Here is a 27,495-nt window from a genome sequence, read left to right as displayed (position 1 = left end):
CCTCCAGGACCTTAAGGAGGGCAGGGAAGATTGTGGCCGACCCCTCCCATCCTGGACACCATCTCTTTCAGACTTTACCATCTGGCAGGAGGTTAAGGTCCATCAGGACCAAAACCTCACGCCACAAAAACAGTTTTTTCCCCATGGCAGTAGGGCTCTGCAACAGCCCATCCGCCCCCCTGTGACTGTCTCTCCCTCACATACACACTACGGCCCCACTCCCCACCCCCCTACCCCGACACTGACTCTCCCCCTCTCTCATACACTCTCAATACCACCCCCTACAGTATCCCTCTCTCTCCCTCTGATACCTGATTGTTTTGTTTGCACACCGACAATATTTGCACTATCTGTTTATACCATGTTTATTTTTATAGCTTATTTTGTAAATTGTACATTTTTATTCTTATTTTATTCTAACGTTTTATCTATTCTTTGTTATTATACTGTTTGTCTCGCACCAAAAAGCCAAAGAAAATTCCTCGTGTATACCCCTTACACCTGGCAATAAACACCTTTCTGATTCTGATTCTGATTCAATAGGATTTAGATCAGGGCTCATAGAAGGCCACTTCAGAATAGTCCAATGTTTTGTTCTTAGGCATTCTTGGGTGTTTTTAGCTGTGTTTTAGGTCATTATCCTGTTTGAGGACCCATGACCTGCAACTGAGACCAAGCTTTCTGACACTGGGCAGCACATTTCGCTCCAGAATGCCTTGATAGTCTTGAGATTTCATTGCACCCTGCACAGATTCAAGACACCCTGTGCCAGATGCAACAAAGCAGCCCCATAACATAACCGAGCCTCCTCCATGTTTCACATTAGGTACAGTGTTCTTTTCTTTGGATGCTTCATTTTTGCGTCTGTGAACATAGAGCTGATGTGACTTGCCAAAAAGCTCCAGTTTTGTCTCATCTGTCCAAAGGACATTCTCCCAGAAGCTTTGTGGCTTGTCAATATGCATTTTGGAAAATTCCAGTCTCGCTTTTTTATGATTTGGTGTCCTCCTCGGTTGTCTTCCATTAAGTCCACTTTGGCTCAAACAGTGACGGATGGTGCGATCTGATACTGATGTACCTTGACCTTGGAGTTCACCTCTAATCTCTTTGGAAGTTGTTCTGGGCTCTTTGGTTACCATTCGTATTATCCGTCTCTTCAATATGTCATCAATTTTCCCCTTGCGGCCACGTCCAGGGAGGTTGGCTACAGTCCCATGGACCTTAAACTTCTGAATAATATGTGCAGCTGTAGTCAAAGGAACATCAAGCTGCTTGGAGATGGTCTTATAGCCTTTACCTTTAACATGAAGGTCTATAATGTTCTTTCTGATCTCCTGAGACAACTCTCTCCTTAGCTTTCTGTGGTCCATGTTCAGTGTGGTACACACCATGATGCCAAACAGCACAGTGACTACTTTTCACCCTTTAAATAGGCAGACTGACTGATTACAAGTTTGAAGATACCTGTGATGCTAATTACAGGACACACCTTAGTTTAATATGTCCCTATGGTCAAATTATTTTCAATCTTTTCTAGGGCTACCATCATTTTTGTCTAGGCCAGTTTCATCAGTTTGTTTTTTAAAATGATTCTGCTGAACCATAATTCAAAAACAATATCTGATTTTCATTAGTTAATTTTCAGTGAATTTTTATTTATTATTACTTTTGTCAGTTTCAAGTTATTTCAGTGACCATTGTGGGTTTTTCTCTCTTTAACGGAACGTTACCAACAACTTTGCCTACGTCTGTAGGTCCGCAAATTTCATGGTAATTAGGTGATAATTAGCAAGTATTTGAAATTTCTTTGGAATTACTGCCAAATTACCCCAATATTTACTTCAAAATCTATAATTACTTTATTATAAACATGATTTAATATTATATTACGCTATATTTCCCAATAGCTGGTAATTTATTTAATAGATTTCCAGGAAAAGAATGCAAAGACCTTTAAAATTAAATGTTACCGTGGAGGGCATACACAAAGAAAAAACGTAAGCAGAGAAAAGAAAAAATTCAGTGGGAAAAAAAACATTAAGTATTGTTAATTTTTTTTACAGATTTTCTCTGTTGTTTTACTTTGTGTATTTTTGTCCTGTTTCTGTGTATTTTTTTGTACCCTCAACCAATTAATTTCCTTCTTTGAATAAAAAAGTTACTTTTGAATTCATTTGTCTGATTTGTTTGAAAAAAATATCACATATTTTACACATACACATTTCCTAGAGGAAGAACTACATTGCTTTCCAAAGTTTACTCACAAATTGTATTCTTAGAGAAATTCCAGTTATAATCTCAAGTATATTGTTATTTTTTTTCTTGTACAATAGCTGGACAAGAGTTAATCAAAATGTTAAGTTAAGTTTTTTCTTTTCATTTTTTGCCTTCATTTTCAGAGATTGTCTTTCAAAATGTGTCAAACCCTCATTTTGTTTTCAAACACAGTTTTCAATAATGTTTAATGTCTGGTGACTTGTTATATGCTGATGTGAGGAAAAAAAAAATACTACGACTACTTTTATGGACCAAAACTGAAACTTTCTCATTTAAAAAAGCAGCAGGAAGAAATACCTCACATGCATTAACCATGAAGAATTTATTTATTTATCTACTTCCACTCGGCTATCTTTACAGTAAATGTGTCCTGCAGACTGCCAGACAGTCAACACATTGACTGTTGGTTGCTTGTGTTAGTATAGTGCCACCTGCTGGACAACAACAACAACAACAACAACAACATAATAAGCCTTAACCTGAATGGAAATGAGGATAAAAGGTGTGAAAGGTGTAAAAGACAGACCCTCCTTCTCTCTCTGACTTTAACTGTCCTTAATAACAGTTAACGGGGAAAGACAGATCATGAAAAGAAAACTCTTTCTAATAAATGAAGAAAATTGAGGTCCGTTTGTTGTCAGCTTTTATAAACCCCTCTCAGTGTCAGACTCCTTCAGCTGTGGTGTGTGAAGCAGAGCTACTGCAGGTCCTTCTGCTGCTGGAACACTTCACCATCAACATGGTCCGTCTGTTGTTCACACCTACAGTTAACACAGATTTTAACTAGGTGGTGAATCAGAAGACAACTAAACTATAAAACGTTTAATCTGTGATCTGTCTTCACTCCGGTATGAAACTACAGTGATGTTGATGTATCAGATCGAACCGATCGGCGCAGCGTCCAATCAATAACTGATATCCAATAAGTGGGCGTGTCGGTCGGTAATAAACTTCCGTAAAGGAGACATCTTAGCTCCTCCGCTGAGATCGATTTCCGGGTTACAGCTGGAGGATCGAGAAGCGAGGAGACGAGGAGGCGAAAAAACAACAAATGAGAAGCAGCTACAGCTGTACTCTGCTCCTTTGCCTGCTTGCCTTCACTCACACACCGTGCACATTCTCGCTGTCTCGCTCCACTCTCACGTGCATGCGCGCACACTACACACTGCAGAAGAGCTAGTTTAGCTCTGAGAATATCTAGTAAATGTACAGTGGACGTTTGTGCAGAAATAAATGCTGCAATAAATGCTCCAGACCAACAGAGGTTTCCCGTGTCTGTGAAGTGACGGGGCTCCGCAGAGAGAAACGTTATCGTCTCCAACCAAAGCTCCGGTGTCTCCCCTGTTCCCTCTGGCCGCAGTCGGGAGGCTGAAGCAGGAAAAGCCAACACTAGGATCAGCAGTGATTCATGGACAGACCTTCGTCTGGTCAGCTAACATTACTGCCAAGCAGCTGAAATATAGAGTGATATTGTGCTTTTAGCTGACGTGTGTCGCCTCACTGTTTTCAGCAATTGTTTGTTCATGTCTATGTAGAGCGAGCAAGCGCGAGCCCGACGCTGACTTTCGTTGACTTAACTGCCACAGGTGTCGCTGTTAACGAGCATTTCTGATTCTTACAAACAGTCCCTTTATTGCAAGTAGACAAAAGCCTTTACCACTTTACTTATCATTATTATTGCTGGCATGTTGATCGGTTGGTGTCTCCTGAAAACTTGGTACAAACTCGTCTGCGTGCAGTTCATTAAACTGAAATAAAAAATTTTAAAAATAAATACAACTTTTAACAGCGTTGTTAGAATTCCTCCTGTAACTGAAGGGTAATGAAGATTTATTTACTTATCAAAAAAATTAGCCAAAAAAAAACTTTACAACACTTATCAACAATAACTTTGAGAATTTTTACTGCACATATACATGTGTGAGGGGACATAGTGCATGTAGTGAAAAAGTTAAATGAAAATTATGTGAAATTATTATTATATGAATAAAAAAGGCACAAGCAAAGAAACGTTTTTTTCCTTTTTTTGTTTTTTACTAAAATTGACTGAGGTATTATTCTTTCACAATGACACCAGCATCATGGTCGTATACAAAAAAAAGTTTAGTTCGAATTACTAGAAATCTGGTGTCACATTTAAACCTTATTGATTTTTCTGTCTATTAGAGGGCAGAACAACTTAACAGCTTATTATCAACTTAAATAGTTGATATGGTGACCTAGTTACCAAACAGTTGCTTATATGCATCCAGTGGACACAGAGCAACATTAGCATTCATTTGGATTTGTGTTTGTGTCACCAGATGAATTTAATTGAAATATTCTCTCTCTTTTAGCTCTGTTTTTGGTCTCCTCCAACTCCTGAGAAAAACATTTGACTCTTTAGCTACTAAATGCTTTATCTTCTTCACCAGCTAGTCGCTAACTTTGTCTATCTGCTGCAGCGACGCTGATGAGAGCTGTGAGACTCAATCAAAACAGTATGAAGTTATGGGCCGTGAAACCAAAACAATGAACTGAAAGACGCTAAAACACTCTCTGTGTTCAATTCCATTCAACCAATTCTCTGTGGGTTTGCCGCTATACGAGCACATTACACAGTCTTCTGACTTATTGTTAATATAATTAAATAAATAAATATATGAATAAATAAATAAAAGAATAAATAAATAAATGTACAAGTAAGGTGAGACATTAAGATACAAAACAATTATATTTATTTATTTACAAGATCCACAGGATACATTTGTGCATAATTTCAAACATTTGATTTATGTTGCATTTTTTTAAAAATTAAATCAACTGAGCAACTAAAAAAAAGTATGAAAACTTTGGCATCTTAAAAGTGCATCAAACTCAAACTGATCATTCTTACTGAAGTGGTGACGTCACACAATCACGCACTATCAGCATCATGACACTTTTCAAGTTATATACAGTTAACATAAATCTATTATAAACACTATTCATTACTAATAAGCTCATTTCACATGTAAAAACAATCAACGAATCCCTGATCTTTAAAACAAACAAAAAACAAAACAGAATCATGTAAAAAAATCTGATATTATTTATGTGGTATAAGGCACAGATACACATGCAACCTTTGGTAACATAAAGCAGCACCGCAGTCGTCCTCCAAGGCTTCTGACCTCCAGTTTAGCACTTTCTATACAGTTATACAATCTATTGCAGGGGATTTATCATCAGTAGAGCATTTCAATTATAATCTGATACTAATGATACTAAACAGATATACTGGCAGTACTACATTCAGCCCTGATTACTGCCTTCAGTCTTCCTCTCAGGCTGAAACATCCACCTTCACGTTTACTAGGAAATGTAAAGAAAAATCTGATGATGTCGCCTCTAAAATTCACTCTAGTAGTTTACAGTTATAATGCAATATAAATGTATTTTTTGTCACCTTTTATTATATTTTTGTTTTTATTTATTATATTTCTAGAGACCTAAAGAGTTTCTTTAAAGGTGCAATGTGCTTCAAACTAATAGAGGGCAGCATTTCTCCTCTGCTACTGGGTCCATACAATCTAAATTCAGTAAAGTCACCAGTTATTAAAAAATAAATGCCAACTACTAACTAACAGCAGGGCAAGAATACGCAAAAGTCAACCAAACTGATGAAACTCTGAGAGACGGTTAAAATAACTCTGCTATCTTATAATCTTCACGTGTGGCATCGTCCGATAGTTTAGGTGTGTTTACTGTGCCGCTAACTGGGGCTGTGCGGTCAATTTTTACGCTTTGATAGTTTGTTTATTGGATTAAATTCAAAGCGGCAAAAAACGATAAAACGACTCGTATTTTTGTTTCGTCCTCCCTGCCACCAAGCCCCCAGGAAGAACGCCAGGCTGTGAAGCAAATTTTTGTAGTGGCTTTTCCCCATAGACTTACATTGGGAAAGAGACGTCTGTAACTCAGAAGATAATTTGTTTTTAGTTAAAGGTCCCATATCATGCTCATTTTCAGGTACATACTTGTATTTTGTGTTTCTACTAGAACATGTTTACATGCTGTAATGTTAAGAAAAAACTTTATTTTCCTCAAACTGTCTGCCTAAATATACCTGTATTTATCCTCTGTCTGAAACGCTCCGTTTTAGTGCATTTCAACGGAATTGCAACGGAATTGAGTTGCTAAGCAACGATGTGGGTCCATGTTTACTTCCTGTCAGCTGATGTTATTTACATACACTGCAACAGGAAATAAACTGGGACACATTTAGAATTTTTACGTTTAAAACCGTGTAATGGTCTAAATATTGTATATTTGTGACATCACAAATGGGTAGATGTTTCAAACGCACAATTTCTGAATACGGGCTGTGTGTTTCTACATATATTGAGCGTTTTGATAGTTTAACAGTATTTTTATATCACTTAAACCTTCTTTATAATATAAAAGACCTGAAAGTCTCACTTTTTACAATATGGGACCTTTAAACAACTTCCCAGTACGAACACTCAAATAGCCCTTATTTAAATCATTAGGTCCTAAAATTTGTAAAATGCACTAAAAGCTAATTTCTTGTTATGTTTTAAACTAAACTTCTGGCCAGATCTTCCTCATTACACCTTTAAATGCTGATATTCATCATAAGGACAGTGACCAAGAAAACAAGGAATATCTAAAGGTTAAAAACAGTCAGCTACCTATGATTATGTTTACTGTAAACCCATTTTAATAAGACTTTTAACCAGTGTTGAGGACAGTGGACAACCTATCCTATGCTGTGTTGGAGAAAAAGTCCAAAATACCACATGTTCATGTCATTTATCTGATGTTCATCCTGTAAACCTGTGCACTTAAGTGTCAGATCTAAATAAGGTTTTACGGTCAAATTGTTAAAACTACTGACTTGTTTTCCTCAGTCGATCAGAGCGGCGGCGCTGACGTCTCAGTGTGGTATGGCGGTGCTGGCGCCAGCGCCCATCTCCTTCTCACAGATGAAGGGCCAGTACATGGTGCAGGGGGCGTCGTACCAGCTCCGGATCGCCACTCGCTCCAACACTTGTGTTTTCACAATATAGCCACAGTCCTCGTTGATGTGGTTATTGGGCTCGCCGACCTCCCAAAACCTAAAGTTAGTAGAGAGGAAAAGAGAAAAAAAACAAAACACTTTGGTCAACCATATATTTAAAGGCACAATGAGGAGGATTTGTCGGTTGCGGTTTGTAAACACAGCATTCAAAGTTGGCGCTTCCTCCCCGACTCAACCACCAGAAGCTAACCCCCCCCTGACCGCGGTTATGGTACGTGTCCACAGGGGCTTTTTTTTATCGCAAGGGATTACCTCGCTTCCAAGCATTGGACGCTTGATGGGCTGCCACTAATACACAAGGCACCTGATTGGACGAACACTTTCCCTCGTGGGCTGCTGCTCCCAGCTTTCAAACTGGAAACAACATGGCGGCTTGTTTGGAAACTTCCTACTCGTATATCACGAAAATAGTTCATCGAAATGTGTTTCTGAAAACATTTTATGCGAGAAATAAGCCATGCAGTTGATGAATCTTTATTTTCCTCATTTAAATGAAGGTAAAACTGAATGCATTGTTTGGTACTTCGTGCATGATTAATGTTGCAGTCTCAAGCTTTTGGTGTTCTGGCTTCTTATTTCAAACCAACTGTAAAACATCTGGGGGTGACATTTGACAGCTGTTTGAAATTTGATAAACAGATTAACTCTGTTGTTCAAATGAGCTTTTTCCAGCTTCGTCTTCTGGCTGAAGTAAAGCCCTTCCTCAATCGGCACCATCTCGAGAAGGCAGTTCACGTTTTTATTAGCTCGAAACTTGACTATTGTAATGCACCGTATGTTGGTCTCAACCAGTCTTCCCTCCAACTTGTGCAAACTGCTGCTGCTCGCTTTTTAACTAACACTTCCAGACGAGAACACATTGCCCCCCCGTACTTTACTCACTCTATTGGCTTCCAGTTGGCTTTAGAATCCATTTTAAGCTCTTGATGTTTGTTTTTAAAGCCATTGACGGTCTTGCCCCTGTGCAAGAAGTCAACGAGTGTTAGCGCCATAAACCAAACTCCTCAATGCCGGGGAAAAAGTGTAATTAACTGTACATTTTTATATCATATTCATGGACATACTTTATCGTCTTTATAGAATCCCTGTAAAGAAAGAAGAGATCTATTATAATGAAAAGAAGATTGAAAGGTTTAATATTTATCTGTCAACAAATTTGATTCACCTGGCAAAATAGCGATCTGCTGCTTTTAAAACATTTAAAAACAAATTGTCCGTCTTTCTATTTAATTAATTTACATCTTAATTTAAGTTATTTGCTTTTATCTTATTATGTCAGTCCTGTCTGAAAATATTTCTGGATAATATCTGTCATTGTTTTGTGTTGTTAATTGATTTCTAATAATAAATATATACATACATTTGCATAGAGCAGCATATTTGTCCACTCCCATGTTGATAAGAGTATTAAATACCTGACAAATCTCCCTTTAAGGTTCATTTTGAAGTGCACATTTTTTTTTGATTAATCACAATTAACTATGAAAGATCATGCAATTAGTTGAGATTAAATATTTGAATCAATTGACAGCCCTAGTCATAAGTGATGATTGAGAGGGATTATACATTCTTTTATGCATAAACTCAATTATTTCCACCAATATCTGTGAAGAAAAGCAGTCTGGAGATACAAAATAAAAGTTGCAGACGCCGTAAAAAAAGTGGTTAAAGGTTAAAGATTGATGTTAAATCACACAACATGTGAGCAGAGTTCAGCCAGAACATGAGGGGAAAATAAAAAAAAAACATCTCAGCAGGAAAAGAGGAAGGGAAGGAATGTGGGGGGTTAGTCATTTTCAAAATGAGGAAGAGAAATCAGATGGTTATTAGAAAATCTGTCGAGTTGGCACAAGATGGGGTAGAACAAAAGGAGAAAAAAAATACAATGAGGACAAAATATTAACACCAGTCAGACGGACAGAAGGATGAAGATGAAGATGACTGTGTTTTAAAGCAACATGTATCTTTCCACAGTCCCTTCAGGCTCTGACACATTTGTTTTTCATCAGAGGTCAGAGGTCAGGGTCACCTGCAGTGCAGCGTCCTGCAGCAGTTTACCAGCAGTTACATAACGCCACTCAGAGCTGCTGTTTGCAGCGAGAGCAGGCGGACGTGATCCTGGCCCCCCTCCAGCTGTTATCTCACATCTGGAACATGGTGAACCTTTAGCTCTGTAGTGACTGTTTTTTCTGGGGCCAACCAAAGAAATTCTTTGTTGGCTAACACTCATACGGTTTTGTCGGTTAATCGATTAGCTGATTTAATCGTAAAATAAGTTTCTCCACAAAGAATCACACAAAAGCACCACTTTAAATCTGGTGTTTAGCAGCGATGTGCTCAGAAGACTCTTGGAAATAAGTCCCTCTCTACATGTAAACAGATATTTTTAAAAATGGATATTTTCCCCTCCGTTTAAAAGAACATTTCTGTCCACACGACCATTGTTTTACAAAATATCTCCGTCCACACTAGAACACAAAAACGAATCCAAGCGCTCGCTGGGCCAGTAGGTGGCGATAAAGGCTGCGTCAACGATACCATGCTCTAGGTCAGCTAGACCTGGCCTGATCCGAAACCGTTGTTTCTGGTGGACTGCCTCTGTTCGTCCGTGAAGTGTTGCAGCAATATTAAGTTCAAATGTAAAGTAGCAATTAGTCCGAGCAGTGCTAAAAAAACGTAAACTAGTGTACGTAATTATAATTGTTTCTGGTGCATGCAAATTACACAAAGCAACAACGGGCATGTGCGAATTGAGGAGATGATGTCATCGCTTCCCAAACTCTCCGTTTTACACGTCCACACAGTTTTCAAAAGTATCCGTTTTTTTGTACCCAAAACTCTGTTTGTGTGTGGACGAGAGGCCAAAATGTAGGGGGAAAATATCTGTTTTTAAGATTATCTGTATACATGTAGACAGGGCCGAAGACATTGAGCACGAAAAAAGCACAACACAATACTAATCGACTAAAGTCGACGAAGACCAAAACAACCGATCAGTCGACTAACCCTAATTTTTTCCGTAACTTACTTAACATCTGTACTCCATTGTTCATTTACGTAAGGGATAATGTACAGCGAGCCAGTCATTGTTGTGAAATAAACCCCGACACGCTAGCTGTACATTATCCTGCTTGTTACACGGCTACACACTTAAGAAATCAATATTTCGACACAAAAACAGTCCTCCAGAGTCCGACATCAGAACTGCGCCCATAGCAACGGTCTGTTATACATAGCAACGGTCTGCTATACATAGCAACGGTCTGCTATACATAGCAACGGTCTGTTATAGAGAAATAACAGACCGTAGAACGCAGTGATTGACCAGAATCAGAATCGAGTATTCAACAAAGCAGTGTAATAAATGTGGATAATACCTGGTTCAGACTCAGGGCTACACTATGGTCAAGGGACCCCTTTGAAAATGGCCGTGACAGTTTTTCCTCGCCAAAACTTAGCACAAGTTTGGAGCGTTATTTAACCTCCTTCATGACAAGCTGGTATGACATGGTTGGTACCGATGGATTCATTAGGTTAGTTAGTTTCATATGATGCAGTATCTTCACTTTAGTTGTAAAACCGATTCTGCTACAACCTCTGAAATATCAATTGCATTAATGCGCTAAAGAAACTAGTGGCGTTAAAGCGATTTTGCGTTACCGCGCTATTTACTGCGCTGACTTTGGCAGTTCTAGTGTAGAATGACAAAAGAGAGCTGGGAGAGATCGTCTGTTTCAGGAAATTACAAAAACGAGTACTGACCCTCTTGATATTTGCATCCTTTGAGTCGTGCTGCTGAATAAAAATAAGGATCACATTGGTTTCAAACTAACAATAGTTTTAAAGAAGTGTACTTCTCCATTGCCTTCTATAGGAACCTGTTTTTGGAGTCCAGGAACTTCACTTCCTTTTTTGATTGCTTCCCTCCAAAAATGTTCTGCACCTCAGGGATAACTAAACAGGAAGTATTGCGTTGAAGTTTGCACTTCGCAGTGGTCAATCGCCTCGCCCTACTTCTCCCTTTTCCCTCCGCTGGCTGCATCTTTCCTTTGGCCACCTGACTCTCTTCGTTCAGTGTAAACCAGGCTAACAATCGTCACTGTGCAGCTCGCAGGCCAAAACCTGTGCCAGAGTCTGTAGGTATGCGAGAGGTCAGTTTTCAACAGAGGTCCAATGGTCAGTCAGTCTGAGTGTGCGTGTTTGTCCAAGCATGTGTAATTCACAGACAGCCTGGAGCCATAAGAGTGAACTCACAACTGTTTATCTCAGTCCTCCCGGTTTTCAAGGCTACATTTCATGTCCTGTCTCGTCTTTTTTAAAACCTGGTCACAGGGCTCAAAATTAACTTTTTTCCTCAGTGTCCCGCATCTGTCCCGAATTTTGCTTTCAACTGTCCCAGACTTAACGACTAATGTCCCAAATTTAAGTTCTTTTCTCATTCTACATAATAAATATAATTTTATTATAAACTATTTATTATAAACTATGCGAGTTAATGGTCGGACAAATCATAAACTGACATCTCTTCTCAGGATGTGTTCATTTTCTTCATTTATCGCTATAAACTCGGCCCCGTTGCGGTGAAGAAAGAGTCAGAAGTTTTTTTTTTCCTTACTTAGGCCACTAAAGTCTTTAGTGCAACGGTTTAAGCCTTGAAACTAGCAATTGAGACCATAAACTCGTGTTTACAATGTTTACTGAGGTAATAAATCAAGAGAGAAGTAGGCTCATTTTCTCAGAGACTTCTATACAATCAGACTTCTTTTTGCAACCAGAGGAGTCGCCCCCTGCTGGCTGTTAGAAAGAATGCAGGTTTAAGGCACTCAGCGTTGGCTTCACTTCTCAGACCTGGAGGTTGCCCACTGGTATGGATATAGACGAGTACCTGTGCTGCAGCTAGGGATGTCACGAAACCAGAAATCTAGTAGTCGATACCAATACCAGTGAATTTCCACGATTCTCGATACCACGGTAAAAAAAACAAAAAACAATAATAAATCTCATGTAATTCAACACGTACTCTTTTATTAAAAACATTTGAACATCACAAAAAACAGAGGCATACAGCCTTTAAGTAATAAATAAAAATAATTGACCCATTTTGTTCATTTTGGCGTATCAGCGGCATGTTATCAATCGATAGTCAGACGACGGACACTACATACTGACACTGAATGCATCTTGTCCATCAGCTCAGAGAAGCAGGAGTAGGAGGCAGAGGATTTGTTGTCGAAGTGAAAAGCAAACGCACCTATTTAGCAATATTTCACGTTTAATCTCAATGCTATAAGGGAACCATAACGTTAATGAGGTAATCGCCGCGAGGTGGGTGGAGCCGTCACAGCCGGTATGCACGGAGCAGCGGCGCCAGGTAGACCACCGCAGCGGAGCCCCGCTGCCAGACACACCGCCACGCGACGACAACGATCAGAGTCAGCGCTCTGCACATGTTGACCGTCATCTTTTCTTGTAAAATGTCCGGTGTAATCGGTGACACCGGTGTTGTCACAAGTTTATTAACCGGTGGGAAAAAATTTGCTCACCGTCACATCTTTACCAATGACCATTACAAGCATCGTACGGTACTGTAGAAAAAGAGTACCGTCACTTTTTTTAAATTTTGGCATCGACTTGGAACCGAAGTATCGGTTCTCGTGACATCCCAAGCTGCAGCACCTGGTACATTTTCATGGAAACTGTGATTAAAATCACAAAGGTTTCAATTTCTACTAACATTTGCTGTAGAGGAGCCAATTTGTCTCTGAATATGGAAAGTGAACCCAGAAAAGACCAATGAAAGAAAGTTAGGAGGCGAGATGAGTTATGAAAGAAGTAAACCTACCCTCCGACCAGCGGGGTACCATCCACCCATTTCCACTGATCCTCTGTGTGCTCGTCACTGATCCCAAACCAGAAGGCGTTCCAGTGGCCTCTGGGAAGAAGATCCCACAGAAACGTCTGAGAGGAAACACACAAAAAGGAGATATTGAAGTATATTCAAGGAACACGTCGTTCATCACTGGTTGTTCTTGTACAGCAGAGAGACGCTCAATGTCTGACATTTGATTAATAACCCAACCTGTCATCAGACAGGATGTCGATACGGACAAGTCTGCAAAAACAATTGTGTATTCATTAATAATGAGTCTGGTGATATTCTCGTATATAGGGTTTGTGTGACCAGCCAGGGAAAGGGCGTAATATTTAGAGAATATTCTCTGAGATCAAAGTGGCAAATTTATGAGAAAAAAACTCAAAACTAATTTGCGAGACCATAAAGCCATGTCGGTCGTAGTCATGCTGTGACCACGCAGCTCGTCGTACTGTACCTGCTCCTCGGCCGTGTGGATGATGGCCAGGTAAGCTCCTTTGCTCTGGCAGTACGACTGGCTCTCGGGCCAATCCCTTGTGGTTCTGGAGATGAAGTAACAGTGGTCGTTGAAGAGATGCCAGTCCACGGGGCAGACGATGGGCGCCTTCGTCGTCGGTTTGATCACCTCAGGAGCTGATGACGCGCAAAGAGAGAGATTTAGCATCCGGGGAAGCAGAACAGTACGGTCTCAAATGGACACTTTACTCTCATACAGTAACAGTAGCACAACGATAGGTGATCAAATTTGACATGTTGGTGACCAAAGCCCCCCCCCGCATACAAATATGGAGCCGCCTACCTTTAGTGGCCATCTTGGCAGCCAGCTTGGCCTGCAGCTCGTCCTTCTCTTTCTGGAGCTGGTTTTTCTCCTGCTGCAGTTTGCTGATGGAGGCGGTCAGAGCCGACACGTTGGCGTTCTGTGTCTGCTTCTGCGTCTCTGACGCGGCTTCACCACCGCTCTGAGGTTTGTTCTTATCTGTGGAACATATGGAACAATGGACCACTAAGTTAACAGATACAGTAAACTTTATCAATTAAAGCTGCTACGAGGAACTCTCATTTTGTGTGATTTTGGAGGCCCGTGTGGACAAAAGTGTGGCAGTCTTTCCGAGCACCAGAGTCCCTTTAGAAAACCTCTCATTTTACTACAGCAGGGTCTGACAGTCTGCCCTGCGCAGTCCTGGTTCTGGATTTCCCGTGCCTCCCTTCCCTCCAGCGGGCCCAGCAATACGGCCTGGACCTCCAGCAGTGTGGTGTCGGTGTCGGCTCCCAGCGGGAACCGGCAGAGCAGCGAGGCGAAGCTCTGCTCCTGGCTGGAGCTCCGACTGCAGGTCGAAGGCAGCAGCGAGGCGGGCTGGGTATCGGTATCGTGTAGTGTGAACTCGGCATTAAGTGCAACACACGGATGTGTTTTCGTCATTTGGTGCTTTAAGCTTAAAGCTGACCTGAAGAATGTGAGTGAGCCTTTTTACTTGTAATTTAGTCTTACTTAAAAAATACAGCATTGAAATGCCACACATGCCATAGTTTTAGGTATTGAAGTTATTGATCAAGACGTCCACACTGAGAGAGAGAGAAGACCATCTGCCTTTACAAAGGCAGTGGAAAATATGAAGCTAGACAGACTTAAATATACATCTCTAATAAATCTGACGACTGAAAGCTGAAGGTGAATGATGAATAATGTTCAAATCAAGGAGAATTTAAAATGCTTATTTTTTTGTTTGTTTGAGTTTAGAAACGGCAACCAGAATGAAAGTTACACAAGTCTTGTATGAGATATAAAAATGCACATATTTGCTCTCACATACTGTACATCAGGGGTGCCCAATACGTCGATCGCGATCTACCGGTCGATCGCAAAGGTAGTGTGGGTAGATCGTGTCGTATCTTTTCTGCGACCGTGCTGTTGAAGTGATGATGAAGGAAGCTCCGAGGACACTGTTCTTGCTGGTAAATAGAGTTTATTACAAACAAGTCACACATGTCATACGGACGTCTCGAGCAGTCCGGAGGCCTCCAGTCGAATATGAAAGTCCTGCACTTCGGGTCCCTCGCACCCCCATATATTGGGTTCAGATCGTCCAATCCCTGAGCTAAGATATGAACCCATGCCTTAGGTATTCCCTACATGTTATCTTTCAGCCCCTGGCCTTTGCCCTACTTCTTTCACATATGTTTACAATTAGGGGCCTCTCAGTCCGGCATCAGACCTGAAAATATACCACAATCGCATGGCATTAAAAAAAAAAAAAAAAAAAAAAAAAAAAATTAAATTTTTTTTTTTTTAAAAATAGACGTCAGCCAACAAATTGCAACACTGTTTCACCTGAACTCATCTGGAGTGGAGGATGAGATTTTGACACTACAAGCTGACATTCAGCTTAAGTCCAGGGCTCATGGACAGTTCTGGAACTTACTCACAGAGGAAAAGTACCTCAACATGAGGAAATGTGCTACCTCCTTGACTGCATTATTCGGCTCCACTTATTTATGCGAGTCAGCCTTTTCCCACATGAAGATTATTAAGTCCAAATACCGTTCCACCTTGACTGATGATCATTTGGAAGTGTGCTTTAGGCTGGCTATCAGCAGCTACTGTCCGGACTATGCATCCCTGGCTGATTCCATTCAGTGCAAGTCATCAGAGTAAGGTAATGACAAAAAATTTACAGAGTTATATTGTACAATATGGGTTCATGCAGTTATGCAAGGTACACCAACATATATTGTACATATAAAGAATACTCAATATATTTATAAATAAATATATGTTTTGCAATTTTATAGTAGGTAGATCATTTTGACTTGGTCATTTTATAAGTAGCTCGCATGCTGAAAAAGTGTGTGCACCCCTGCTGTACATCATTCATCACATCATTCACACTGCACTTTCCCCTAAAAAGAGTTTAATTTTAACTGTAGATTCTTAGAAAATGTACTCTCGAATCATGATAATTATCTAAATAAACACAATTTTATATATTTTTTCTTTTCTTTTGCCAAATGTGTTAATTCATGTACAGCCCAATTATTATCACATTTAAAAACATGTAGAAAGATTCCCTTTAAACTTCTTTTTCACTTTGCCGCCGACGTCTCACTCCGGCTCAGCTGGCAGCCGTTTAACTAACGAGTTCATTAAAAGCAGAAGCAGCGTTTCAGCTGTGTGGCTGTTTCAACATAACAAGCACACACACGCACACACACACACACACACACACACATATATACAACATGTACTAAGTGTGTAAATGCTTTAATGGTCAGTGTTGCAAGGCTCAAACCGCTGGATCCTCTTTTTTTCTTACCTGAAACTGTTAATTTGGCAATTTTGAATTCACTGTTTCCGCCTCAGTTTTCACAGCGTGTACTGATGACGAACACGAGTCACTTAGTGGTTTTTATTTGATATCTTCCTGTTCGCTAGTGCCTACAGATTATCAACAGTGGATGTGGGAGAATTTAAAGCGACTGTTTGTAACTTCTTACAAGTATAAATCACCGGGTCGGTGTACCATGCGTGCTCGCGTGTGGCTACGCTGTTCAGGCTCAGACTCCAACACAAACTACACGGAAGCACCAAAACCTCTTGGTTGTATCTAGTGAAGCCCGTCTGTTAAACAGTGTTGGCCGCGGTCGGAGGACGCGGGGGAGACCGTAGCTTTGGTCTCCAGGACCGGAGTCTCTGCTGTACTCTGCTCCTCTCCTCCTCTGCCTGCCTTCACTCACACACCACGCTCGTTCTCACTTGCATGCGTGCACACTCCACACTGCAGAAGAGTTAGTTTAGCTCTGAGAATATCTAGTGAATGTACGGTGGACGTTTGTGCAGAAATAACTGCTGCAGCTCCTCCAGACCAACAGAGGTTTCCCGTGTCTTGTGAAGTGACTGGGCTCCGCAGAGAGAAACGTTATCGTCTCCGACCAAAACTCCGGTGTCTCCCTTGTTCCCTCCGGCCGCGGTCGGGGGGCTGAGGCAGGAAAAGCCAACACTAGGATCAGCATTGATTCATGGAGAGGCCTTCATCTGGTCAGCTAACATTACTGCCAAGCAGCTGAAATATAGAGTGATATTGTGCTTTTAGCTGACGTGTGTCTCCTCACTGTTTTGAGCGATGCTCGTTCATGTCTATGTAGAACGAGCACAAGTGCGAGCGGCGAGCAACAGGACGCTGACTTTCGTTGACTTAACGGCCACAGGTGTCGCTGTTAACAAGACATTTCTGATTCTTACAAGAAGTCCCTTTAACAGCAGAAAAGAGTAGACTACAGGGCATCGACATCATTTAAATTTCAAAACTGAATGACTTTAAACTACTTATTTATTATCTTCACATTTGCTCTCAAATGAAAACAAACACATTCTTACTACCTACATTAGCATAGTCCGACTACTTTAACATAGAAATAAAAATACATACAAATAAATGTGTGGAAATTGTCATAATTGAGACAGAACAAGACATAAAGATGGAAACAAAAGTATTTAAATATGTTTAGGCGTTTTGCAGAAAAGGCTCTCAAATCTATGTACAGTATGTATTATGTGCATTTTTTTTTTATCATTAACCCATATGTGCCCAAAGACTATATTTACTAGGTATGATAAGGAAATATGCCACGACATGTGGAGGACGGAACCTAAAATAAATAAATTACTTGATAAATAAATAAATATGTCATTAAATATAGCAATATTAAAAATAAATGTCGCCATTAATTAATTAATTGATAAAATGTGATACAAATTAATATTTCTGTTTTAATTTGCTTCTTTATTTATTTATCTTTGTATCAATTGCCTTATTTATTTTTGCATTTATTTTTGACAACATTTGTTCTGATTGGTCGTCTTGAAATTTGGTACGGACATACTTTGGGAAAGTATCTTAACAGCACAACTTTTTTAGATCGCATGAAAAATCACACTTTTATTAATAGTAAAGTGAGGATTTTTGAAAAATAAGTAAAAATGCTAAAATTGTGTTTATCAAATGTCTTCCATATGATTTTTTTACACTGCATATGTTTGCATATCTTTGATATTCAATTTGTTATGAGTTCAGAGATACTAAATACTTAATTGTGCTCTTTGTAGATTGTGAGATAGTCATTTTCTGATCATACACAGTCTCACGGCAGTTCGTGAAATAATCACGAAATTTAATCTATTTAATTTGTGTACATAGACACGAATTTTCCTTTTTTATCGTGATGCTCAGCACGACTTTCAACAACATATTTTTTCCTACTTTTTCCTACGAATGTCCAACAACACGTGACACACGTGTTAATTACTACTTCAGTCTTTTCAAAATAAAACTACTAAGTTAGGTTCAGGAAAAGATTGGCTTGGTTAGGCTTAGGCAACAAACTACTTAGTTAGCTTTAGGAAAAGAACGTGCTCTGGGTTAACACCGGAAGTGCCGTAACTTATATATACACAAATTAATACATCAAATTTTGGGACTATTTCATGAACTGCTGTGCAACTGGGCTGTATATTTAGTCTTTGGGCACATGGGAATACTGTTTATTTTTATTTTTTTAAATGGTAGAAAATGCCCTAGAATAAGAGTAAGCAGTACAAATGTAGGGAATTTTATTATTTTCAGTACATTTCTTACATATTCTGAGACATACAGGGCGTTCCATTAAATATAATGTAATCTAGGGATGCTCATTTTGAAAAATGTTCTTAACCGATAACCAACCCTCATTAACCGATTATTAACCGTTAACCGACAAGATTTGTGCCTCGCATGCAGCGGTGTACCAGCTGCAGGAGCACAACAGTGTGTGTATTTGTGCTACGTTAGCAGCTCTAGCATTGCCGGGGGCCTCGTGTTCGCCGCCGCACACGTAGTCTGCGTAACTGTAGTGAGTTTCCAACAGACCGTGTGTGTGTGTGGCGTTCTAGCTGTGAACGTAGGTGTAGCAGTGTGTGGACAGTTTATTTGTCGGTGAATAAATGCTACTAAACTACAACTCCTCCACTCCGCTCAAGCGAGCCTTCTTCTTCTTCTTCTTCTTCTTCTTCTTCTTCTTCTTCTTCTTCTTCTTCTTCTTCTTCTGGTGTTTATTGGCGGTTGGCAAACCATCTTAGAGGTGCATTACCGCCACCATCTGGACTGGAGTGTGGAACAGAAGATTGTGCAGAAACAAAATAGAACTAAAAAAAAAAAAATTAAATAAATAAAAAATGATAATGAAAACTCTAGATTCTTTTAACTAAATCAGTTTTTCTCAAAAACTGAATAATTTCACTGTATATATTATCTGCTTTATTCCCCAATAGACCTGACACTGAAAAGTCGTGATGTTTTGCCTTCCTTAGTGTCTGAAAAAGGTGATTCCTCTGGATAGTGTAATTACTGCAGTGTATCAGTACGTGTTCAACAGTTTCTGGCTGGTTACAGTGTGTACATTTCCCAGTTGGGTGTTTGCCTATTCGATATAATGTTTGATTAAGACCTGTATGTCCGATTCTTAGTCGAGTGATGATATTTTCTTCCCTTCTTTTCCAGCCCACCTTTCTCCCTGCTCCAACATGTTTCTGTATATTGTACATATGCCTTCCAGTTTCCTGATCATCCCAATACTCCTGCCATACTTTTTGTGCATAGTTCTTGATGAATGGTTTAGCCTCAGCTTTACTTAATGGCATTTGTAATTCTATATTCTTAATTCTTAGTGTTTGTTTGGCCAGAATGTCTACCTGCTCATTTCCTTCCACACCAACATGAGCAGGAATCCATATGAATCGTGTACCTGTGCCTTTTATTTCCATCCTATACATAATGAGAAATATTTCATTAATTAAATCCGTTCAGACTGATGATCTACCAGATCCTATGCTTGTGAGTGCTGAAAAACTGTCAGATGCAATAACGGTGTTTTTTATTTCCCTCTCCTCTATCCACTGCAGGGCCAATAATATTGCCAATATTTCTGTAGTATATACTGACACATAATTTGATACTCGTTTCTTGATGTATGTCTCACTCACCGGGATATAAACTGCTGCACCTGCACACCCTGTCTCAGGATCTTTGGAACCGTCTGTAAATAAGAACACGGAGTCTGAGAAGTGCTGATCCAAATAATTCTGGACTATGCGCCATGCTGGAATTTTCTTTGACTTCTCCTTCAATTCCTGCTGTATATTGAGGTCAACATTTGGTAATGGGAATAACCAGGGAGGAATGGAGGAAACTGAAACTGTAGAGCAATATTGGAATTGACATAACCCTATGTTTTCTGCCTTTGCATCACCTACCCACCCAAAGCTTATGAAGTTTGTTTCATTATGTTCCCAGCAATCTATCAAAACACTTTTGGTAGGGTGAGTTTCATAATGCCCCTGAAGATTAACCCAGTATGCCAGCATTAATTTTATTCTTCTAATCCGTAGGGGCATTTCTCCCACTTCCACTTGCATTGCTGATACCGGAGATGTTCTGAATGATCCACTAATGATTCTCAAAGCCTGAGCTTGCAGTACATCTAATTTCTTGAGGTTTGATTCTGCTGCTGACATGTAAGCTACACACCCATAGTCAAGGACAGATCTCATGAGAGCCCAGTATATATGTTGTAAAGATGCTCTACTTGCTCCCCACTCCTGTCCTGTCAAACAACGCAGTATATTGATGACTTTTTTACATTTACTCCGGATTTTATCTAAATGAATGTTCCATGTGAGCTTTTCATCAAACCAAATCCCCAGAAATCGAACAGCTTTGACTTGCTCCAGAGGTTGATCATACAGTTTTAGGGAAATGGGTGCGATTTTACGCCGTTTTAAGAAACAAATAACTTGTGTTTTTGCTACTGATAACTTGAATCCCCATTTGTTTGCCCATTTCTCCACCTCAGCTATTGCAGCTTGCATTTTCTTATTAACAAATGATACATTGCGGCCTCTTATCCAAAGAGCTCCGTCATCCGCGTACATAGACTTTCCTATATTTTGCTCAACCTGAGAAAATATATCATTGATCATTATATTGAATAATAACGGACTACATACACTACCTTGTGGAGTTCCATTATCTACTGTATATTCATTTGAATATTCTGCATCTACTCTTACCTGTATTTTCCTGTCAAATAAAAAGTCCTTCACCCAATTATATGCTCTACCACCAATTCCCAATGAATTCAATTTAATGAGTAACCCTTCTTTCAGAGCATATCATATGCTTTTTCCACATCAAAGAAGATAGCTAATACTACTTCTTTGTTGGTCTGTGCTTTCCTGATGTCTGACTCTAAGCATAAAACAGAGTCCATAGTATTGCGACCCCTACGGAACCCACTTTGATGTGGAGATAAAAGAGCTTTACTTTCCAGGAAATATGTTAATCTCTCTGTAACCATTCGCTCCATAATTTTACATAAATGAGAGGTTAGGGCAATAGGTCTGTAACTATATGGATCTGATGGGTCTTTCCCTGGTTTTAGAATAGGCACTATTACAGCTTGTTTCCACACTGAAGGAAGTTGTCCAGTTTCCCAAACTCTGTTATACAGTCTTAAAACAGTGACCAGAGTGTTATCTGCCATGTTCTCTAACATTTTATAGCATACGCCATCTTTACCAGGTGTGGTCTGACGTGCACAAGTTATTGCTCTTCTCAATTCAAACATACTAAAAGGCAGGTCTATTGGATCTTCTGATGTCTCTTTTTTCTCTAATATTTTAGATTTCTCCAATAAAACTCTATTTCTACAGCGCCTGGCCTCATCTGTTAGGTTGTCGGAGCTGTGAACTTTCCTGAATGTTTGCGCCAGAAGTTCAGCCTTTTCTAGGTTGCTGACAGCCATTTGATCCCCATTATTCATCACTGGTAATTTATAACTCCTTCTGATCCCTCCCATTCTCCTGATCATGCCCCAGACATCTGAAAGCTGTACTTCTCTTCCTATACTGCTACAATATTGCCTCCAAAATGTGCGTTTTTGGGTTCTTATTGTTTTCCTTACTATTGCCTGTGCCCTTTTATACTGGATCAAAGCATCCTGTGAATGAAGTTTTTTGAGTTCCCTAAATGCTTTATTTCTATTTTTTATGGCTTTGCTACATTCGCTATTCCACCAAGGTACATTCTTAATACGTTTAGTTCCTGTACTCTTTGGGATTGTTTCCTCAGCAGACTGAATTATTTCATTAACTAGTTCACCATTAAATATGTTTACATCCATTTGATAATCTTCTTTAATTCCCTCACATCTCGTTGCACTTATCTCTTGGTAAGCAGCCCAATTAGCATTTTCCAACTTCCATCTAGGAATTTTCTTTCCCTTATCAAAATAAATTTTTACACCAACTTTAGTCAGTACGGGGTAGTGATCGCTGCCCATTGTAGTATGCTTTATTACTTTCCATGTGCTTACACCTGCTAAAGTACTATTTACAAATGTTAGGTCAAGTGCTGCTTCTGTGTTTTGAGTGCTATTATACCGTGTTCCCTCCCCATTATTAATACACACCAAACAGTGATCATTTATAAATTCTTCTACAACTACACCATTAGCATCTGTGCTATTGCTCCCCCACAATGAATTATGTGAATTAAAATCCCCACACCATATTACATTATTTTGCAATGATCCCCCTACATCCTCCAATATACCTTGACTTAATTTCCCGCATGGATTCTAAAAGTTAATTATATCTATATCACCTCTGTCAGTCCACACCTTAACAACAATTGATTCATGCTCAGTGTTTACATGCATTATCTTGTAACTCATTTCATTCTGTATGAATGTTGCAACTCCTCCACCATTACCAGATTCCCTATCCCTTCTAACTACAGAATATCCCTTTACAACAAAATCCCACTGTGGTTTCAACCATGTCTCTTGTATACATATTACATTCGGTTTATTTTGTAATTTATCAATGTACTTCTTAAACTCCTGTCCATTTGCTATTAAGCTTCTCGCATTCCATTGTAGCAGAATTAGCACCATTAAGAGGATCCAGCCCATGTTTGTGCGGATTGTGTATCTTCATTCAGAATGTCTCTAACTGTTTCCCATTGTAACCCATTTACTTCAAGGTACTTCTCAGCTGATCTTACAATTATTTTAATCCTTTCATTGCGACTTTTTGACTGTGCCGAACAGTTGATTATTTCTGCCATAAAGAGCACAAAGTCACTTTTTCTGACTAGCAGAGTTTCCTCCTTCAACTTATCGCATCCTGCACATTTTACAACATCTTCATTCACAGTGTTATTTTGCTTTGTCACCTTTATTCCTCCTGAAACCTTCTTTGCTGCCTCTGCATAGCTGATTCCCTGATACACCTTGACTCTCTGCACCTCTGCCGCTCTTTTGCTAACCTCACATCCACCGTACGCTGAGCTATGTTCTCCACCGCAATTGCAGCATTTCAGCTTTGCTCCCTGGGCACATTTGCCATACTCATGTTCTCCTCCACATCTTCCACACCTTTGGTGTCCTTTACACACAGCCGCCACATGTCCAAATCGTTGACACTTAAAGCATCTGAGTGGTGGGGGAATATACAGCCTGACATCATAGCACATATATCCAATGAAGATTTTTTCGGGAAGTTTTTCCTCCTCAAAAGTGATCAGCACTGAGAGACTGTCACTTTTAATGCCATTTCTGTTTGATTTCATGCGTTTGACTTCACTTACTTTTGCATTAGTTATGTTTGCTTTAACATCGTCATCTGTTACACTTACTGGGATCCCTGAGATGACTCCCTTGACTAGTTTTTTGTCACCAGCTAGGGAACATTGTACTTTTTTGCCATTTATTTTGTTCATCCTGATTGCTCGCCCTTGTTGTCCTCCATCCTTGCACATAATTAACAGTGATCCGTTTCTTAACACTTTAGCACTTTTTATTTCTCCGATTTCTTTACATATTGATCTGGTAAGTTGTATTGGATTCCACTCTCCAAAAGAAGCCCCTTCTTGCGCCAGTTTAATGATTACCTTATAATCATCTCTCCTCCTCTCTGTTACAGCTTCTCTGCCAACAGAATCACTATCATCCGATTTATTATTTGGATTCTTTTTACGTTTCTTTTTCCGAGCAATATCCCACTCTCCGTAACTCCCGCCACCTAATTCCATCTCGCCTAACTCGCTTCCTGATCCGTCACTTCCCTCTGCCATCTCCTGTCCAGTCACAGCCCAGTGTTGCCAACCGCCTCCTCTGTTGTCACTCAGCCCTCCGATGTGAAACAATTACTTCCTCCAGCCCCACCGTTCCGGGTGCAATCCTCTGGTTCTCTCCCAAAAGATGGCGATCTGCCGCTCAAGCGAGCCAGAGACCAGAGCTGACTTCCTGTATCCTGCAACTCCGGCTCCGCCTCTTAAGGTGGGCTGTTAAGGTGGACCAGCTTTTCTCCTTAAAGTGAGGAGCCGCTCCTCTGAGCCGCTCAGCTTTTGAGTTAATTATTAACATTTCTTTTAACCGTTTTAACTGATAGCGTTAATCGGTTAAAATGCTTAATGTCGGTTACATTTAAACGGTTAATTATGGACATCCCTACTGCACAGGGTTCCTTTAGTGTATTTTTAACGTTATAATACACAAAGAAATAAATGAAATGACAGAAATAAGTATGTAGTTTGTGTACTCACAGTGTGCTGTGACGGCTATGATAACGATCAGCAGGACAGCGCACAGCGTAGCCAGGCAGATGGTGGCGAGGCGGTAGACCCCAGGGCTGCTCGGCCTGGGGATCAGTCTGACTGGGGAGACTGGGTGAGCTGGAGGTGGCAAGAGGGAAAGATTGTTAATTAATGTAATAAACCAAGTTTTCTATGCCATATACTTAAACCTAAATAACCACATTATTGAGCCTGTTAAATGTGAATGTTAAAGGGAGACAAAGAAATAACCAAAGTTTCCATATACCACGGTTCGTATGATATCCTACGAAAAATTATTCCTCATTTTTCGTGCATTCTCCTACAAATATCCAGCAACACGTGACTGACGGTGTCTTCAGATGGGGTCGTGTTTATCGTGTTCACCAGTAGAGTCCATATGAACGCCCCCCTCATGTCGTATTCACGACCTCGTAAGTGGAACGTTTCTGAGAGCTCAGAGTTCACAAGTTCTGACGTGTTTGTTGACGTTGTCAGAGATGGCGGAAGCCATGGAAGTAAATTTTTGGGTGCATAGTAAGTTAATATATTGTAATTTTAGTCGTATATATTGTAATTCTTTGTACTGGCGATGTCTGTGGCTTCTAGACGCCGACAGTAACGTTAATATTGCTGTTGCTTACTATGGTTGTTTATTTGGGTTTTATTTTGTACTTTTTGCACTTCCTGTAAAGCCCTTTGCAATTTTTGTTTTTAAAAGTGCTTTATGAGTAAAGTTTGGAGCTGAAAATAATTTGTTGATTATTGATCAGCAGAAAATGTATCAGCCGTGATAATCAATTCATTGTTGAGTAAGTTTTCAAGCAAAAACATTTTTTTCTGATATTTAATGGAAACAATTATGATAATGAAAATAATAATTATTGGCAGCCCTAGTAATTATTATCAGAATAAATAATAATAGAATAGAATAATAGAATAAAATAGATACTAATAACAAATTAAGTATGAATTGCAACCCAAATATATATTCTATGCTATAACAGGATGATCCAAACAGGAGCATTTTAGTGATAAAAAATGTGTGCAAAACTTACATTAGGTTACATAATGTAATCAGCAGTGATAATCAATTAATTGTTTAGCAATTTTTTAAAAGCAAAAACACTATTTTCTGATATTTAACACACCAAACAATGAATCTATTAAAAGAACAAATAACCTTCAGATTAATTGATAATGAAAATAATCATTACTGGCAGCCCTAGTAATTATTATCATAATACATAAATAATAGAATAGATAATAATAACAAATTAAATATGAATTGCAACCCAGGTATTTTTTATTCTATAACAGGATGATCCAAACAGGAGCATTATAGTGATCAAAACTGTGGACATAGGTTACATAATGTTGAGTATTGTGTTTTGATTTGTGAAGTGAATCCAGTATTTTTTTCAGCTTGGAGCCTAAAAGCAGCACAACCAAAAGAACATGAACTCAAATATGAAATTCTAATGAGTGACTGATTGAATTGTTCCATAAAGACGCAGCAGTTGGATTAAACATATGGAGTTGTTCTCTCTCTCTCTCTGTGGTGAGTCCTTACCGCCGGGTCCCACATCTGGCCTGCGGTTCACATCTTCATATGCGCCCTCGTCGTCTATCAGTTTGGAGTACATCCCGTCACAGACCGGGGAGCTGCCGGTGGTCGACATGTCAGCGGTGGAACACACAAAGTTATACAATGTAAAAAGTGTTGGAAGTTTGGAGTGAAAGGAGTAACAAGCTCCCAGTCAGCCTGTGCCTCAGTGCCCTCCTCTCCTCTCCTCTCCTCTCCCTGGGTTATAAACCGACCCCGGTTGAGCAGCACCGGAGTCAAACAACGCAGAATGAGCCAGACGCGTTCCGGTCTGTTGTTTCAAAATAAAAGCCCCAACAGAATCAAAATCAGAAATTCTTTATTGATCCCCGGGGGGATATATAAATATATAAAAATAGAGAAATCATGATAAAATATAAATAATATAAATAAGAAATATATATAATAACAGTGCAAATAAATAATGCTGAAAAATAGGATCTATGCAAATAATATAAATGCATGCATTTATAATAATGCAAGAATACTGTAAAATAAGAATTTTAGTTTAAATGTTCTGTATAAATAAATGCAGTGTTAATGCCGGAGTAAACCACATTATTGCACTGCTGAATGAATGCACTTAATTATTGCACTCTTAAGTCAGTATTGCACAGATGAATATATAATAAATTATAGGGTTATAGCTCCTGATAGGGGTAATATATGTATATACATAACTGGAAAATTTCACAAAAATCTCTGAGACTCTCCTTCCTCCTTCTCCTTATAAATCCTTATAAGCAATTTCACAGTCTTTGTTGTAGCTGCTCTTCCGTTTCTTTGTGCTAGTTTCCATCATATTCCTGCTAAATCTGCAGCTTAGGACTTTGTGGTAACTCGCAATTTTCCCTGTTGGGCGTAGCAAAGACGGTGAAATGTTAACCTGCACTTGACACACGTGTGCACAGTTCCCTGCTTTCTTCACAGCTGTTGGATAAAAGCCAGATTTTAGAAAAGCGTCTGTCCCGCAGCAGTTTGACTTTTGAAAACTAGGGCCAATAAAAAAATGTGGGACATCGTGTCAATATGT

General features: G+C 39.5%; 1 protein-coding gene across 2 annotated transcripts; it reads right to left on the bottom strand.

Moving 5' to 3' along the window:
- Positions 1–4,977: 4,977 nt before the first annotated feature.
- On the bottom strand, positions 4,978–26,705 carry LOC141754256 (uncharacterized). Of its 2 annotated transcripts, XM_074613195.1 has the most exons (7): positions 26,430–26,660; positions 24,848–24,976; positions 14,011–14,187; positions 13,669–13,844; positions 13,182–13,297; positions 7,157–7,376; positions 4,978–5,610 (listed from the first exon to the last, which is right to left on the bottom strand). In XM_074613195.1, the coding sequence occupies exons 1-6, from the start codon at positions 26,536–26,538 to the stop codon at positions 7,196–7,198; spliced, it is 888 nt and encodes a 295-aa protein (XP_074469296.1). In that variant the 5' UTR covers positions 26,539–26,660; the 3' UTR covers positions 4,978–5,610; positions 7,157–7,195. The 2 variants fall into 2 exon arrangements, with proteins under 2 accessions (XP_074469296.1, XP_074469295.1); XM_074613194.1 differs by having other exon boundaries at positions 4,978–7,376; positions 26,430–26,705.
- Positions 26,706–27,495: the final 790 nt, after the last annotated feature.

This window comes from Sebastes fasciatus, chromosome 17, assembly GCF_043250625.1.
Source record: "Sebastes fasciatus isolate fSebFas1 chromosome 17, fSebFas1.pri, whole genome shotgun sequence".
Classification (NCBI taxonomy): Eukaryota; Metazoa; Chordata; class Actinopteri; order Perciformes; family Sebastidae; genus Sebastes; species Sebastes fasciatus.
This window is presented reverse-complemented; position numbering and strand designations above follow the sequence as displayed.